Below are 16,799 nucleotides of genomic sequence, written 5' to 3'. Positions count from 1 at the left end.
TCATACAGTATGTGTCATAAATTAGTCAATGAGCCACTCACGATTTAATATCTTCCGGAGCCTCTGGGCCGCATCTGTCTGAGTCTGTTTTACACAGTAAATTGAATCTCTACATTTCTCTCAGCTTTATTGGATTTCAGTGTTTTCAGTATGTCATAGTCAGACTTGTTAAGATGCTAATACATTTAAGAGGAGAAGAAAAGAAGGATAAGATGATGTAAATAATAAGCAGACAAACTTCGGATGTACGTACTTTAATAAAGCTTAATCTGTTTTTTTGGCATTAACATCAACATGGCCTGTGCTGCATTCACGTCATTTCGTTCTGACTGTGATTTTGAGCAGCAATGTTTTCGGTCACAAAAAAACTGTCCTACATAACTTACCAGGTTAAATAAAGGCTAAATAGAAATAAAAAGTTTAGCTCAGGGTTGTAATGTTTGATAAACAGAACCACAGAGGTTTCACCAATGAAATTACCCAAACAGTCCTGACTGCTGGAAGAAAATATTCAAAATGGTCTGTAACAAACTGTTTTGTGTTCTCCCCTCAGGGCTACATGCGTCCTCTCAAACAGCCAGACAGCGGCTCCATAGTGGACCCTCTGCTGGTGGACGAGATGTTTTACCAAATCCCGGAGATCCTGGAGCACCACGAGTACTTCCTGGAGCAAGTTTCTGGCTGCGTCAGCCAATGGCACGATAGACAGACTGTCGGACATCTCCTCATCAAATCAGTGAGTAGAGATGACAAAAGGTGTCCTAAGCAGCAATTTGTAATGATAAGAAATGCAAAGCATTACCTCTGATAGTACCAGAAACACTTTAGCATCTGTCATAAAACAGTGAAGCCAGGGGGGAAATAATGCAAATATATGAATCAATCATAAGTAATGATGGCACCTTGAAGTCCAACTGATTCCCCTCTAAAGATTCAATGCACCATGACAGGGAGAATTGTATTGTTCTTTTGTTACTTTGTTTTATTATCATTGTAAGATAAGGATAGAATGTACTTTAAAGTCTAATAGCAAACTGTCGTTCAACTCTGCAAAACGATGGTTTTCAAATTCTGTCTTCCCTTTTTTTAAGTTAAAACTGGTAATAAATAGTTTTACTTTGAATGAAGTTGCAATTTTATCCTAAAACAATGGTATTTTTCCAAATATTGGTGCAGCAGTAAAGCTACTTGTCCTGACATGACATACCCTTAAAGGGTTTTTACAGACTCGAAAGGTTAAATTAATTAACGTTCTTTTAAAAACACAAGTGATAGCGGAGTGGGCTGAAGGAAAGCTTTTTGTAATCGGAGACAGTCTATAGTTGGCAACACTGGTTAATATTTTGTTTTCCTGGTGACCTATTGGCATTTAAAGTTTCCCATGACCCGAGGGCAGCTCTTAACCTAGATTCTGAAAAGCAGTTCTCTAAAACATCAGTGTTAGGCTAAAGTTTTCAGTGTTTCAGAAGGAAAGAAGCCAACAGTTTACATGAAGTCAGAAATGCACAGTAGATCCCAGTTTCAATAGACCAGAATGCCGTGTGGCTCAAGCTTTTGTTTTTTATTGAGTGGGAAAAACCCTCACTCTCTTGCTATGTTAATGCTTTTGTTATCCCTCTCAGCTTGAATAAAACCTTTTCACAGACTCTCACTGGAGACACAAACTGTCACAAAAGAACAATGTCGTAAATGCGGGAAACGGCCCAACTGAATTACAAGCAGTAGGAGAAGAAGGTTGAGGACAATTGGCCTAACCATAAAACAAAAAATCACCACATTTTACAAGACTTTACAAGAATAAATTCACAGATTCATTGCATGTGTTATACGTTGCTGTGGTTTTCCTTTAAAGAGAATGTTTGAATATACCAATATCAAGACATAATGGAATATTGTCATGCAGGAAAGGAAGAATAGAGGGTATTTTTCTCTTTGGGTGAAGCCGTTGCAGATCTTCCACACTGCTCAGACTGAGCTACCCTCCCCCACTGCTTCACTCAATCCTCCCCCGCCTTCTGTTTCCACTGCAGCTCTTAGAGCGCCTGCAGCTGATATATTTTTCAGGCCTCGTTGGCGCAGTAGGCAGCGCGTCAGTCTCATAATCTGAAGGTCGTGAGTTCGAGCCTCACACGGGGCAGAGTTTTTATGTTCTCGTGTCAAAGAATGGCACAATATATTATATATTATCATATATCAAATATCATGTTTGAAGTGGCAGATTATTTAGCATCTGTGAATCATTAATGGATCGTTTGCGGACAATGTTAGCTTTTGTTAGTATTATTAGATCTCAGTGCTGCGTTTGACACTGTTGACCACAACATATTACTCGACCGACATATTACTCGACCGACTAGACCACAACACATTACTCAACCGACTAGAAAACTGGGTCGGACTTTCGGAAACAGTTCTAAATTGGTTTGAATCCTACTTAAAGGACAGACAAAACTTTGTTTCTATAGGTAAATACACATCTGAGTTGACAAATATGACATGTGGGGTACCTCAAGGCTCCATCTTGGGGCCTCTTCTCTTTAACATCTACATGCTACCACTGGCTCAGATAATGAAAAACAACAAAATAAGTTACCATAGCTATGCAGATGACACACAAATTTACGTAACAATTTCACCAGGAGACTATGCTCCAATTCAAACACTGAGTTCAAACATTGAACAAATCAATCACTGGATGTGTCAGAACTTTCTCCAATTAAACAAAGATAAAACTGAGGTAATGATTTTTGGAGCCAAGGCAGAACGTATAAAAGTTAGCGCTGAGCTTCAGTCTGCAATGTTCAAAACAACAGATAAAGCCAGAAATCTAGGTGTAGTCATGGACTCCGACCTGAGTTTCAACAGTCACATTAAAACAGTTACTAAATCAGCCTACTATCAACTAAAGAACATATCTAGGATTAAAAGACTAATGTCACAGCAGGATTTGGAAAAACTTGTCCATGCTTTTATCTTCAGTAGACTGGATTACTGTAATGGTGTCTTTGCAGGTCTCACTAAAAAATCTATTAGAAAGCTGCAGCTAATTCAGAACGCTGCTGCTCGAGTCCTCACTTACACTAAGAATGTGGATCACATCACTCCTGTTCTGAAGTCTTTACACTGGCTTCCTATGTGTCAAAGAATAGATTTCAAAATACTGCTGCTGGTTTATAAAGCTTTGAATGGTTTAGGCCCAAAATACATTTCTGACCTACTGCTAAATTATGAACCATCCAGATCTCTCAGGTCTTCAGGGACTGGTCAGCTTTCTGTCCCCAGAGTCAGAACTAAACATGGTAAAGCAGCGTTCAGTTATTATGCTCCACATATCTGGAACAAACTCCCAGAAAACTGCAGGTTCGCTGCAACTCTGACTACTTTTAAATCCAGACCAAAGACTTTTCTTTTTGCCGCTGCTTTTAATTGAACTATTCACATCTTAAACTGCACTGTAACTTTTACCCATGTATTTTTTCTTTTAATGTTTATTTTATTATCTTTTCTTTTTAATGACTGATTTGAAATGCCATTTTCTTAATGTCTTTCATTTTTTGTAAAGCACTTTGAATTGCCTTGTGTTGAAAGGTGCTATATAAATAAACTTGCCTTGCCTTCAGAGAACATAAATATATATACATTTGTGAAGAATATCAATCAAATAGATTTCACAGCCCTGAATCAATGGTTCTGTGTGTTTTAGACACAGCTTAATCATAATTTTGTCGTCTGTTATGACAAAGATACTTACAATAGTTTCCCTCCCACGAGTTATTCCACAAAAGGGTAGAAAGCTGTTTACTCTCTGACGTTCAATACACTTGCTTTTTACTCTGTCACCGTCTATTTGTACAAAAAGCAAGTCATGGTGAATCACCTGCATGTGTTTATGCTGGATTTGAAGGACTCAAAGTACCCCTTTTTTTTTTAAAAACACTTACACCAAGGTTTCTTTGGTAATCTTAACATTTACAGCTCTCTTCAGCTTTTGTTATGATTTAATTACAAAGTGAGAAATTAAAAATGTCCTAAATGTTAGCTGTCAAGGGTATATAATAGGCTTAAAATGAATTAAAGTAGCACTGCAACATTTATTTGTCTCCTATTTGTAGGAGGTGTTAGGTGTCTTAAAACGTAAAAGGAAAAACACTTTTGACATCTTACTATATTGAAAAGTAACAGGAAATATAAAATATACATAAAAAGGCATACATTTTTTTATTTGAATATATTTATACTTAATTCAATAACTCTTTAGCTTTACAAACTCAATGGATTGCCATCAAATTGATTTTAAACAAGTGTACATAAAACTGTACTAATAGTAACATAAATCTACTTTCCTTTTCTTCTCCAGTTCTCCAAAGAGACTCTAGCTAATATGTATTCAGCGTACATCGACAACTTTCTCAATGCCAAAGATGCTGTGAGGATTGCCAAGGAGGCCAAACCAGCGTTTCACAAGTTTCTGGAGGTGAGTGTTGGACTGAGTCACAGGATGTCCGTTTTAGTCTGGGCAGCTGCTCCTATGTGTTGGAACACGAGAAACAAGTGTGTCTGCTGGAAAGAGCCTTTTAACCAGCTTTAAGATCCTGGAACTGATGCCACTGTTTGTCAATTGTAGGTCTCTGAATAATGTGTGTTTATTTGTGTGCGTGCTTCCTGTTTGTCCATGTTGGTATTCATGTGAGTTTGTGTTATGTTTGAAAGAGACACCTAGTTGTTATTGCTCTAAAGCTACAGGACGTCAAGATCAGTTTAATACATTAAGATTTGTGTGTTTAGTAATGTGTCTTTCCTATTTTTTTTCTAAATCAGATAACATAAAATGTAATTTGAGGAACAGTTTAGGAGATCAGGAGGACCTTAGATGTTTTCACGATACCATATATTGCTAAAATGTATATTCTCTTTAAGTAAATATAGTGTTTTCTTTCTGGTTATGATACATTAGTTGAAGACAACATTTTGTCCATTAAACAATCTAAAAACCATCTTTTTAAAACTATTTAACCAGATCATTTGACTTAAGCAAAATGTCTAGTTAATTTAAGTAGAACATTATTGTACATTTTGATACTGTGATTTGCCTTTTAGAAATACATGTATGGGGAAAACCGCATGTTTGTTGCATAGACAAGAGCTCAAATGCTAAAATGTTATCAGAAAAAGCTGTCATGTCCTTTTCCAGCTCTCAATCGGACAGGATTATTTTCAGTGGAACCACTCCTCCATCTTGTGGTGGAGATGTGATATGCAACACTGACCAGCTTTTAGACACAGTTATTTTGTTACTAAGACTTATTTGAGTCTTTCATATGTTCTTATATCCATACTCTCCCTTAACCTCCTCCTTTCTTCACCCCAACAGCAAAACATGCGTGAGAACAAGGAAAAACAGGCTCTGGGTGATCTGATGATCAAACCAGTCCAGAGGATTCCCCGATACGAGCTGCTGGTGAAGGTGAGTCCTCTCAAAGTATATGTGCTGTATCCTGCAAGTTGCCTTATTCTGGGTTTGGTTACCAGAATCTCATGTAAAGGCAGATCGTAACATTTGTGTGTGTTTTGTTTTGTTCAAGGACATGCTGAAGCACACCCCAGAGGATCACCCGGACTATTCGTACTTACTGGACGCCCAGAGGGACATCAAGCGATTGGCTGAGAGGATCAATAAGGGCCGTCGCTCCGCTGAGGAGGCAGAGAGGGAGGCCAGAGTCATCCAGGAGATCGAGGCGCACATAGAGGGAGTGGAACATGTGAGATATTTATTAATGTACAGATAAAACTGTGTAGAGCTTATGTTTTCCTTCTTTAATGTTAAATAAGTCTGTTTTCATCATCCATTGTAGATTTATTTATTTATTCATCATAAAGTGTAAGTGGTTAGTAAAAAGGCCCAACACAATCATGCTATTGCATTGTTTTTTTCTCCGTGTTAAGTTCACAGAGCTTTTGTACTGATATTTGATTCCATACAAGAAACAAATGGCCAAAGTTTGAAGTAATTGCTATGTTTTAAAGTGTTGATCTTATCTTTGTGTGTTTGTGTTAGATTCTGAACCCTGAGCGGAAGTTCTTGAGACAGGAAATGGTCATGGAGGCGGTAAGAAGTTCCTTCTGAATTTACAAATGTTTGTAGCAAAGAAAGGTTTCAAAATGTGTCCAATGTCTTGGAAAAGAAGTCAAACTAATAGAAATAATGAAAGCAAACTCTATTATCTTATATTGATACATTGTTACATGGATGTGCAAAAGCCAGAGTGAAGATTTTCTGAACTTTTCCCCTCTCTTTAATCTCTCGCTGTAGAAGACCGTTGGTGGGAAGAAAGACCGATCTCTCTTCCTCTTCAGTGATCTGATCATCTGCACCACTCTCAAGAGGAAGTCTGGCTCATTAAGACGCAGCTCCATGAGCCTGTAGGCAATACATAAACACACATACACACACTATAATAAGACAGTTGCCTAATAACACTGCCCCTTGCAAAAGGCCATTATGTTTTACAATGTTTGACAACATTTTGCTACTCTTGACCTCTTTTTCTGTCTTTTTCTGCTGCTCTCTCACTCTCAGATACTCTGCTGCGAGTGTCATAGATACTTCCAGTAAATACAAGTTCCTGTGGAAGCTTCCTCTGGAGGACGTGGAGGTGGTGAAAAGTAAGTGTAAAAGGATTCATCTTAAGATCTCATGCTGCTGAGGACATGAAACACACAGGCAACTGCAATGCTTTTATTTTATTATTTTGTTTCCAAGTTGAATAGGTCTCATGACTGCGTTTAAATTATAATAACACTGTTTCTTGTTTATAACAAAAAGGAATACATAAAAATGAAGTCTCAGTTCACAGATTCATCGGTATTAAAATGAGATATTCCTTTTTTTTTTACTTTAGGTGTTTAAACTTTTTTGTAATGCTGTTCAGTCCTTTAACACTTTTAATTGTACTCATCAGGCTCGACTCAGGCAACAAACAAGGAGAGTATCCAGAAGATGATTAGTCGACTAGACGAGGACGTCAGCACTCTGGGTCAGATCAGCAAACTCTCTGAGACCCTCGGCTTCCCACACCAGGTACTGTGCACCAACACACACAATTACTTTAGGTATTATGGCCTTTGTCATTTCTTATTGTCTCATGTTCTAAGTTGTAGTGTGACAGCCAATGGTGATGATCACCAGGGATGTATCAAAAATCTATTTTTCTTCTTGTTTCTTGCTCTTGTCAGTCCCTGGATGATGCGATAAAGGACCTGATGGGCTCGGTGCACAGGGAGCTGTCAGAGAAGCAGTCTCTGGCCTTCAGCATGACCTTCCTGCCCACAAAGCTGGAGTTCACCACGGCCTCCGCTGAGAGCACCTTCGTGTTCGAGTTCACCTCACCTGACACTCGGTCCCACTTTGAACAGGCCTTCGAAGACGCCAAGAAGAAGCTAGGTCAGTAAAAAACAATTAAACATTATTAACTGCACTGTAGCTTGTTAGTTAAAGTAAAAGAAAAGAGAGAAATAATTCCTCATCTGTGCCCAGCTGCATAAGCACCTTAAATTAGTTTTCTCAATCTTCCTCAGACTTCCTGAAAATAATATAATTATGATGTTAATCTATAATGAGTCTGACTAGGATTTACTAGGCCCAGACCATATTGAATTGCTCTATTTGTTATTCTGTCATCCATTTAGCAATGAATAAGGACCAGTGGAACCCAGAGTTTCTGAAGGCCATTCCTATTATGAAGACACGAAGTGGGATGCAGGTGAGAACAACATGGATTATCTGCTGTGTATATGGAGAAGATTTATGTCAGACAATTTATTTCATTCAGTTCATACCTGTAGACAAGCTCTCTACAGATGTTCCAAAGTTATATCCACTCATGTATTGTTGTTTGTCTCCAGTTCTCATGTGCCTCTCCCAGCCACAGCTGTCCTGACAGTGGCTGCGAAGTGTGGGTGTGCAACAGTGATGGATACGTGGGACAGGTGAGGAAAAACACTTAAATGTGGCTATAATGAAACCAAAAAGCCCCTTAGGGGACAACAAGTATTGATACTTACAGAGGATATCTTTATTACCTTCACAAAGGATGTTATATTTTCGTTTTGATTAGTGAATCAGTAGGCTTATGGAAAAACGACTTGCCCAATGAAATTGGGCAGAAGTGTGTAGCATGGGCAGAAGAAGAACGTATAATAATTTGAAGCAGATCTAAACTACGGGAAAGATACACAAATATTTGTCCCTTTTATGAAGATTGCAAGATAGGTAGAGGTTGCCGCTCTCTAATTGATTATGTTTTCTCCGTTCAGGTGTGTCTGTTGAACATCAAAGATGAGCCCACAGTGGAGGCCTGTATTGCTGTCTGCTCAGCGAGGATCATATGTATCGCTGCTGTACCAGGACTCAAGGGAAGGTCAGTACCCACTTAGACATTAAACACTCTTGCAACAAAAACCCACCTAAGTTCCTGCACCTGAGTGGTTCATTGACTCTCTTTCTGACTTAATCTCTATTCTACACCATTGACCAATGACTCATCTTGTAGGGAGCGTGGATCAGAGCCCACCCTGGCCCCCGGAGCCCCTGGTCCCCCCCAGCAACAGCTCCATATCTCCATCGCTCATTCATCGGTGGAGCTGACGGAGCAACCCACAGGTCGGTCCATAAAGGTTTAACAACATGACAAGCAGCAACTATTACTATTAATTTGTGTTAACAGAATCATTGCATAATAATCAACATTTCAGTTTACAGCTCAATGAAAATATGCCAGAATCCCCAAATGTGCTATTTTTTATCAGCTATCCCTGGGCAGGCTTTTACAAATAGTGTCCTAGCATTATCAAGACAATGCTTTAACAGTTACTAAAGCACATAACCACACAACACGATATGATACAATACATATCAAATAAATTACCAAAGCTTATGTAAAACAATACTTTAAAACAAACTGGGGTGTGAACTGTTATGGTATAATCCTATTTTGCCCTAATGTTATCCTCTGAGTAATCTTGACTTGTATTACTGATTGTTTCCAGGTCCCGGAGCTGAGCTTGTTCCTTTCGACAGTGATGACACTGATGATGAGGATTCACCCAGCCCTTCCTCCACTCTTAAGAGTCAGGCCAGTCACTCCACCATTTCCTCCAGCTATTGCAGTAAGTAAAGAACACACTTCAGTATCACACACTTACCGCATACACTCCTTAGGCTTATATTTTCAAATGTCCTCCCGTAAGATGATGAGGGCCCAGGCTCCAAAGACATGGCTACAGAGACCACCAGTAGTGAAGAGGAGCAGGAGTTCCCTGTGGCGAGCTCCTTTGGCGCCCCGGGAATGTTGGGTGATGGCGCCGGAGGCCGCGGCCACACAGAGAGCACGATGGACGGCCGGGCCATGCGCCGCTCCTCCCGGGGCTCGTTCACCAGGGCGAGCCTGGAGGACCTGCTCAGCATCGACCCGGAGGCCTACCAGAGCTCAGTGTGGCTGGGCACAGAGGACGGATGGTATGCGACACAGACACACACATCCATAGACATAACTTTCAGTCTAAATTAAAACTTAATAATGAACGATAAAGTGAAGTTATGAGACTTTAATGACTTGTATGGGCCAGCAGCTCATTCCTACATGGACATAACTTCCAACCCTACTCACAAATGATGTTCTTTTTTTTACATAAAAATGTATTCCTTGCATATTGTTGTACTGATTCATCACCTAAACTCCTATAACGCTTCTGTTTCCCGTCAGCATCCACGTGTACCAGTCCTCAGACAACATCCGTAACCGTAAGAACAGCATGAAGATGCAACACTCAGCCTCCATCCTCTGTATACTGTGAGTCACCTCCAACCTTACTTTTCAAAACTAAATAGCAGAATTCATGCTTCATTAGACAAATCAAAAAGATGGAGCAGAAGTGGGTTGACATTTCTTCGTCAGTTTTGTCTCTTATTGTCTCAACTTTCTTGGTCCTGCTATATAAGTGTCCACGAACATGTTTCACAGTTATAACTCTTTGTATTGTTAGAAATGTTTTCTTTTTTGTGTGTGCCCAACCTAAATAATGATTATTTTCTTGTCATTCTGAAAGCATCCTTTTTTTTTTTCTTCCTTTAGGTATTTTGACAACAAAGTGTTTGTGTCCTTGGCCAATGGAGAGGTGATAGTCTATCAGAGAGAAGCCGGTAAGCTTGGAAAGTGATCAAGTTTGATTGTTTTGAGCTCCGTTCTATTTAGTTTGTGTGTTTGTTGAAGCTTTTATTCTCTGCAACATGTTACTCAAATAACTGTTATACTATGCTACCATGCTAGTCCACCCTGTCTGTTACCGGTTAAAAAATTTCCCACCTGGTTGAGGAAGTTAAGGAGATATTTCTTACTTGAAATCCACTAAAATAATGACATTTGTATGTTTTCTGTTCCCTTGGTAGTCTTTCTGAATAACACCCCCTTAATTTGAAATCTGCAGGTAGTTTCTGGGACTCTCAGTCTTCTCAGACATTAGTTCTGGGCATGCCCACAAGCCCCATCACCAAAATGGTTCCTGTGGGAGGAAGGCTTTGGTGTGGCTCACAGAACAGAATCCTTATTTTAAACACAACTACACTGGTACAAGAGGTAAGTGGAAGAATATAAGGATGTGTGTACAACTGAGTAAATGTCGGTAGTCAGTCAACAGTGTGTGTGACATTTCTTCTCTCGTTCTCAGCACTGGTTCCAGGTGGGCACAGACAGCAGTCGGTGTGTGACCTGCATGGTGGCGTACGGTCAGGGTGTTTGGTTGGCGTTGCAGGGCAGTGCCCTGGTCAAACTGTACCACGCTCAGACGCTGGAGAGCCTGACAGAGGTGGATGTGGCGCCTGCTGTGCATAAGATGCTTGCAGGTAAGAGACACATAGGGAATAACTCCCTTCATCCTCACCACTGTTTCTCCCCTGACTTCTAACCCATCATCTATTTTCTTTCTTTCCATTCAGGTGCCGATGCAATCATAAGACAGCACAAAGCTGCCTGTCTGAGAATCACAGCATTGCTGGCATGTAAAGATCTGCTGTGGATTGGCACCAGTGCAGGTAAAAACATTTTTAGAGTAAGAAATCAAAACACAATCAACCCGATAATCAAAATGTATGATCATTTTGTCTTCATGATAAAATCAAATCAGATTTAGGTTGAAATAAAAGAGGTCTGGAAACAAGCTAAATGTGCGTTCACCTGCAAAGTATAAGAGTGTTTTCTTTAATGGTAGAATTTTTGTGTTTTAAATTACCGTACTTTTCGGACTATAAAGCGCACCTGCATATAAGCCGCAGCAGCTAAATTGTCCGTCTGTCTTACTCTTGTTCTGTCTCTCGGTTCCACTTTTACTTTGGCGCGCTACCTGTCTCACTCTTTTCCGGCCTCCAGCTTTTCCTGTTGGAGCCCGCCGCTTAAAGGTGGCGGGCGCGGACCGGTCATAGAGCCCATAGTGTTAAAGGTGGTTTAGGAGGTTCCCTAGTGGCCGTTAGCTGTACAAAAAAAATGGGGGGAAAAGTCGCGGCTTATAGTCCGAAAAGTACGGTAATAGATTTATTGGATTAAAAATGAAATATTTGTGGAAATAAGTGGTTTTTTTCTTCAGGGGTCGTCCTTACGCTGGGGATCCCAGCCGTGAGCTCAGGAACGGGGGCTGGGACACTGAAATCCCCCCAGGTGCCGATGGGCTCGGCTCAAGGACACACTGGCCACGTTCGGTTCTTGACATCAATCGAACTACCAGAAGGGTTTGACATGAACTTCCCACTTCCTGAATCCACAGGTAGTTGTTGTTTTTCATTTTTAATGTGCACTTTTGTTATCCTCACTTGTGCCTTCCCTTTACCTTTAATCCCTACTCTCTGTTTGTTAGGCAACCAATCCCAGAGCAGCAGCACAGTTGATGGAAATCTCCAAAGGCGCGACTCTTCGCGTCGTCGAACGTCAGCCCACATCCCTACAAAAACAAACCATCTAGTAATTTCTGGCGGTGATGGCTATGAGGACTTCAGACTGACGAATAGCAGTGAAACAGTTGGACGGGATGACAGTACCAACCATCTTTTACTTTGGAAGGTCTGAGACAATAAACCCCGGTTTGAACAACCCGCCCCAAACTCGCTCAATCTGAGAACTATAGCACACGCTCCTGTCCTTTTCCCCACCGGGACCCTCACTTTTTGGTGTTGTTGTTTTGGTCTTCTGCTCAGTCCTCCAGTCTCTATGTGCACAATATGGCTGTCACCTTTCTCCTGGACTTACCAATGAATATGATCACTTCAAGAAGATTGTGGTAATGTTTCTGATGGTGTGCGTTATTCCTCACTGAGTGGTGTCTGTGTGTGTGATGATTTCTTTCTGTGAATATTGTCTTGAAAATTGTATTAAAAAAACTATTATTTTAGTGAAGGAGTCAGAAGAAGACAGAGAAGCCGAAAATGAAACTTGACAGAAGAGGATTTGGACTGTGTAGAATGTCACTGCACAGGAAGTTATAAGAGGACATACAAGTGAAGTGTGTACTTGTCCTTATACATCACTTCTCTGTTTGTTTTTGGACTCTGACGTCAACCCTTTACTCCATCATCACTTGACCCTTGCCTGAACTTCAGACAACATTTTTCCTGAGGACCGGAGGTTAATGTCATGTACAAATATATGAATGGAAACTTAGTAAAACATAACATCACACACTGTAGTTTCATGGATACTCTGAATTGTGTTTTTTTTCTGCAGCTAAAGCTCATGCTTGCAAGAGAGGTTCTGTTTCAGTCTGTGAGCTTTAAAGGAATGAAGTTCAGGTAGTAGAATGAAGATAAAGATTTCTGGTCATAGAAGGGTTGTAATACTATCTACGTCACGATCATTGCTTTAAGATATAAGACTGCTACAAACCTCTTTTCTCCTGCAGAGAAAGATTGACTAAAAAGTGCAATATGTGGAAAGAGCGTTTAGCAAGACTTATACACACGCACATTAATGCACAGCCTTCTCTCACTGAATTGGAAGACATTTGTGAAAAAACAAATGTGTGTTTTCCACAGATAATCAGATGGTATCAGATTTTCATATTTCATTTTTGTTGTCAGTTTAAAGAAACTTAAACATAGATGATGCCTGCTACTGGAGTTGAGTAGGAAAGGTGCATAGGAGACTTTCCTCCTTAACATGACTATGCCAAAGCCTTGTATGTGTTACAGTTTTGACATTAAGGGATGGATCTTAAGAGATTTATTTTGCAGTGAAATTTAAGTTTGTTGAGCAGAAATCAGGAGCTGATGTTACTGACTTCTATGACGCTGGGCTGTGGTAGCAGATAACGATAGTAATGTACAGTATTTATGGTTTTGATTTTAGCGCATTATTTTACAGCACTTAATTTATAGAAGATGTAGCTTTCACCTTTTGTGTTTGAGTTAAAGAACAAAAAAGCCTTGGTTTGATGAGCAGACTAGACAGATGGGAATAGTTGGTTTGGGCAGACAGACATACACAGCAAGGGTGTGACAGTCCACTCATTGTCCGGTACGATACGCAATACAGGGTTGTTTTTTTAGGAGTTGTATGACTCCGAAGAAAACAGAAATGTAAAGAAACAATCTAAAAAGGAAAGAGTATTGTAGTGTCATAGTCATTGCAAAGCATTGTCTTTGAACACAGCTCAATACTTATCTTGAAGAAAAAGAGAACAAGTCCCCCTCATGCCTGTTTGGAAGCCAATACAATTATTTGCCTAATATTCAACCTTTTTAAGATGCATTGTGACATTTTAGTCACAGGTAATATAACTATAAGATGTATTTTTTATACTCCTAATGCAGAAACATTGATCTTTGGAGAACAACATGCATGTGGTTTGTTTTTTGGGACAATAGAGTGCCAACGATATAGAGTAGGTCAGAAGGACAAAGGTTGAGCCACCTACAAGTGCCTTCAGAAGGCTAAAAGTGAATCCAATAAACACACACACAGTGAAAAGTCAGCTTTCCCTCACACTACTTAAAGCAGATTCTTGGGGAAGTGAAGGGTGACTCTGAATTGTCCTTCTACACAACACACACTGAGTTAACCTCAGGCTTTGAGTCTTAAGTGGTATAATAAAAAACCTCATTACACTTTGCCAGCCATCTGGGCATTTCTCCTTAGCCATCCCAAATGCATTCAAATTGGGTTAACTATCCTACTGTGAGAGCAGCTAACAGTGAAGAGGGTTGGTTTGTTATTTGCTCTTTGCCTCTCTACAGCCAGGAGTTAGCTTAGTTTAGCATAAAAACTCACAATCAAAATGGAATGTGAATCGGCTAGCTTCGTTATTATGGAGAGTTTAAACAAAAAAGGAATATGCCTAAATGCTCACAGATCCCATAATATCTTCTTTACCTATTTCATAAAGGTTCAGGTTAGAGGTTCAGGTGGGTGAATCTGTTATGCTAGCTTGCTAGCTGTTTCCATCTCTGCTAAGCTAAGCTAGCCCATAGCTGGCTGTAGTTGCACATTAATGAAGCCAACTTGAGAGTGGTATTTATCTTCTCATCTAACTCTAAGCGAAAAGTGAATAAGATAATTCCCTACCTTAAAAAAAGTATTCCTCTAATATCCTCTAGCGTAGCAAGATGTAGGCCTATGTTGTTTTTGTGAGTTCTTTCTAATTGACAACATCTATTTTTGAGTTTCCAGAGCCAAGAGCTGCAAAGTGACCCATTAAAATGCTGTTTATCTGTACTGGCTGTAGGGAAATGGAGACCTCCCTGAGAAATGGAGTTAGTTCTTTATTTTCTGTGAAGAAACATTGATATGCTTTCCCTGCTGATACCAGCGCTTTTGGAGCAGCATGTTTTTTTTAACCGTGAGCCTACCTAAGTAATTGCTTAATGTTCTTGGTGGAAACCTCTACCATGGTTGAAGTCCATTACTTTTGATTAACCTGATTCAGAAAGAAGAAATCATATTCTTATTTTCACTAGTTGCAGCCCATTGTATTGACTTAAGACTCTTAATTTTACAGAAGCATGCATCCTAGTCTAATTTGAAAAGGATTAATCGAATGAAGCATATTGTGTAAGAAACAGAGGATTCACACTTAATTCACATCAAACTCATCCTATCATCACTGTAACTCTCAGCTAAGTAACCTCTATTCCCCACATGTTAAAGAAGTCTTTATTGTTGTAAATATCGGTATATATTGCCTTTTTTTCTGTAAATATTGCACCCACGGTCCTCAATTGTTGATATGAATCTAATGGCATATTTTTGTATATTTGTGTAAGGTTTGTTTGTATTTTTTCCCCCTCCTCTCTGGCTTGCGTTGTCAGTGATGTTTAAATTATAATTGTCAGATCTTTCCAAGAGAAGACAAGATAGCATCTGAAAAAAAATTGGCATTGATGTTTTCACTGGTAGTCATGTTACCACCGAAGCATACAGTATGTCTGCCTTGTTACGAATATCTACAGGAAGGAAATCTACCTGGTCTAAACTCTGTTTATCTCTGGCTAGGATGCATTTGTCATGGTTACAGTGTATCAGAGTTACTTACTGTATGTAGCTGTTATCTTTCTGTCACTCTGGCTTCCTCTTTGTAATTAAATCAGTTCACTCTTGCCGGTTTGTGCCTGTTCTTTCTTATTCCTAATGAGCGGTGGGTCTCCTTATTTATTTATTTTTAATTAAAACCAAAATGTTATTGATTATAATACAACGATTAATTATTACTTATACAACACTTTAGAAGGGTGTAAAAATAGTTGTTAGAAATTCAATTTGGTTGGTGGTCTTCAGCAATATGAGGTTTAAGTCTCTTAAAATGTATTAATCTCTTAATTTAAAATGCAAATGTATTTCATTTTATTATAGACAGTTTATTTTTATTTGAGTTATCATAGTTGTAATAATTTAAAGAATAAAGAAATAAAATGTGGTTGGATGTGATGTCTGACAAAACATGAGCTGCAAACAGTCGATAGTTGATTATTTCGGGCTTCGCTACTTCTTGCATAATAAAAGGCGTTACCAGACTACTTACATCGATCTAGGATTAGCGTCACTCGGAAGAAGAGCAAAGGCTCTATAGGGAATGTACCTTTTTCATTGTGTAATTATTGGTATCTGAAACTGATAAGAAACCATTGGGATATGGTCAAACAAAACAAGCTAGTTGAGGATGTCACCGTTGAGTCTGAGAAATAACTGATAGAAAAGTAGTCATTTGCTAACTAATAGATAATGGAAATAATGCAATGAGTAATTTACACAATCAAAACTTGGAAAGACAAACTAGAAACAATTTGCCTTTTGTTACAAGACATACATCTCAGTAATACAAATAAGTAGTAAATAAAGAGAGATAAAACTGACTCAAATCAAATCTCATGATGCCCTCCTCTTAGTCCTAACCTAAACACAAAGTTGCCACTGTTTTTTTTTTACTCGCCTTCTTCAGTGTCACTCAACTATTCATCTTACTTTAACCCACTGACCCACAATGAAGTGTATTGTGATATGATAGCCCTGTAGTATATAGAGGAAAGCTGAATGAATGCAGCCCATTTAGGACACACACAAGTACCAATGTTGCTCCCCCCTCATGGACACACACAAAGTTGCATCCACACACAGTATTCAAATGATGCATTACACAGTGAAGATCTGTGTGATGAATGAAAGAGGCAGCAAAGACAACAGCACAGAGATTCATCTGTCTGACCAGAATGACCGACTGATATGTGAGTCATTGAGTTGCTCTGATTCAGCCCGGCGGAAGAATGTGGG

General features: G+C 39.4%; 1 protein-coding gene and 1 non-coding gene across 2 annotated transcripts in view; both read left to right on the top strand.

Annotated features, from left to right (window-relative positions):
* The window catches only part of LOC117456852 (rho guanine nucleotide exchange factor 17-like), a 57,851-nt gene extending 42,220 nt beyond the window's left edge, over positions 1–15,631 (top strand). Inside the window, exons 3-24 of the mRNA XM_034096690.2 lie at positions 554–736; positions 4,358–4,474; positions 5,372–5,464; positions 5,583–5,759; positions 6,056–6,106; positions 6,311–6,420; positions 6,578–6,663; positions 6,960–7,078; positions 7,234–7,441; positions 7,687–7,760; positions 7,903–7,986; positions 8,314–8,417; positions 8,550–8,659; positions 9,046–9,165; positions 9,247–9,514; positions 9,762–9,848; positions 10,131–10,198; positions 10,483–10,631; positions 10,723–10,897; positions 10,991–11,086; positions 11,635–11,811; positions 11,902–15,631. Of these exons, the coding sequence (XP_033952581.1) occupies positions 554–736; positions 4,358–4,474; positions 5,372–5,464; positions 5,583–5,759; positions 6,056–6,106; positions 6,311–6,420; positions 6,578–6,663; positions 6,960–7,078; positions 7,234–7,441; positions 7,687–7,760; positions 7,903–7,986; positions 8,314–8,417; positions 8,550–8,659; positions 9,046–9,165; positions 9,247–9,514; positions 9,762–9,848; positions 10,131–10,198; positions 10,483–10,631; positions 10,723–10,897; positions 10,991–11,086; positions 11,635–11,811; positions 11,902–12,110 (2,865 nt within the window). The 3' untranslated portion in view covers positions 12,111–15,631. The remainder of the gene's footprint in view (positions 1–553; positions 737–4,357; positions 4,475–5,371; positions 5,465–5,582; positions 5,760–6,055; positions 6,107–6,310; positions 6,421–6,577; positions 6,664–6,959; positions 7,079–7,233; positions 7,442–7,686; positions 7,761–7,902; positions 7,987–8,313; positions 8,418–8,549; positions 8,660–9,045; positions 9,166–9,246; positions 9,515–9,761; positions 9,849–10,130; positions 10,199–10,482; positions 10,632–10,722; positions 10,898–10,990; positions 11,087–11,634; positions 11,812–11,901) is intronic.
* Positions 2,065–2,137, top strand: trnam-cau (transfer RNA methionine (anticodon CAU)). Its single transcript has one exon. It is a non-coding gene; the product is annotated as a tRNA-Met (tRNA).
* Positions 15,632–16,799: the final 1,168 nt, after the last annotated feature.

The sequence above is a fragment of the Pseudochaenichthys georgianus genome, chromosome 13 (assembly GCF_902827115.2).
Source record: "Pseudochaenichthys georgianus chromosome 13, fPseGeo1.2, whole genome shotgun sequence".
Taxonomy (NCBI): Eukaryota; Metazoa; Chordata; class Actinopteri; order Perciformes; family Channichthyidae; genus Pseudochaenichthys; species Pseudochaenichthys georgianus.
The sequence above is the reverse complement of the archived record's forward strand: the minus strand, read 5'-3'. Positions and strand labels throughout refer to the sequence as shown.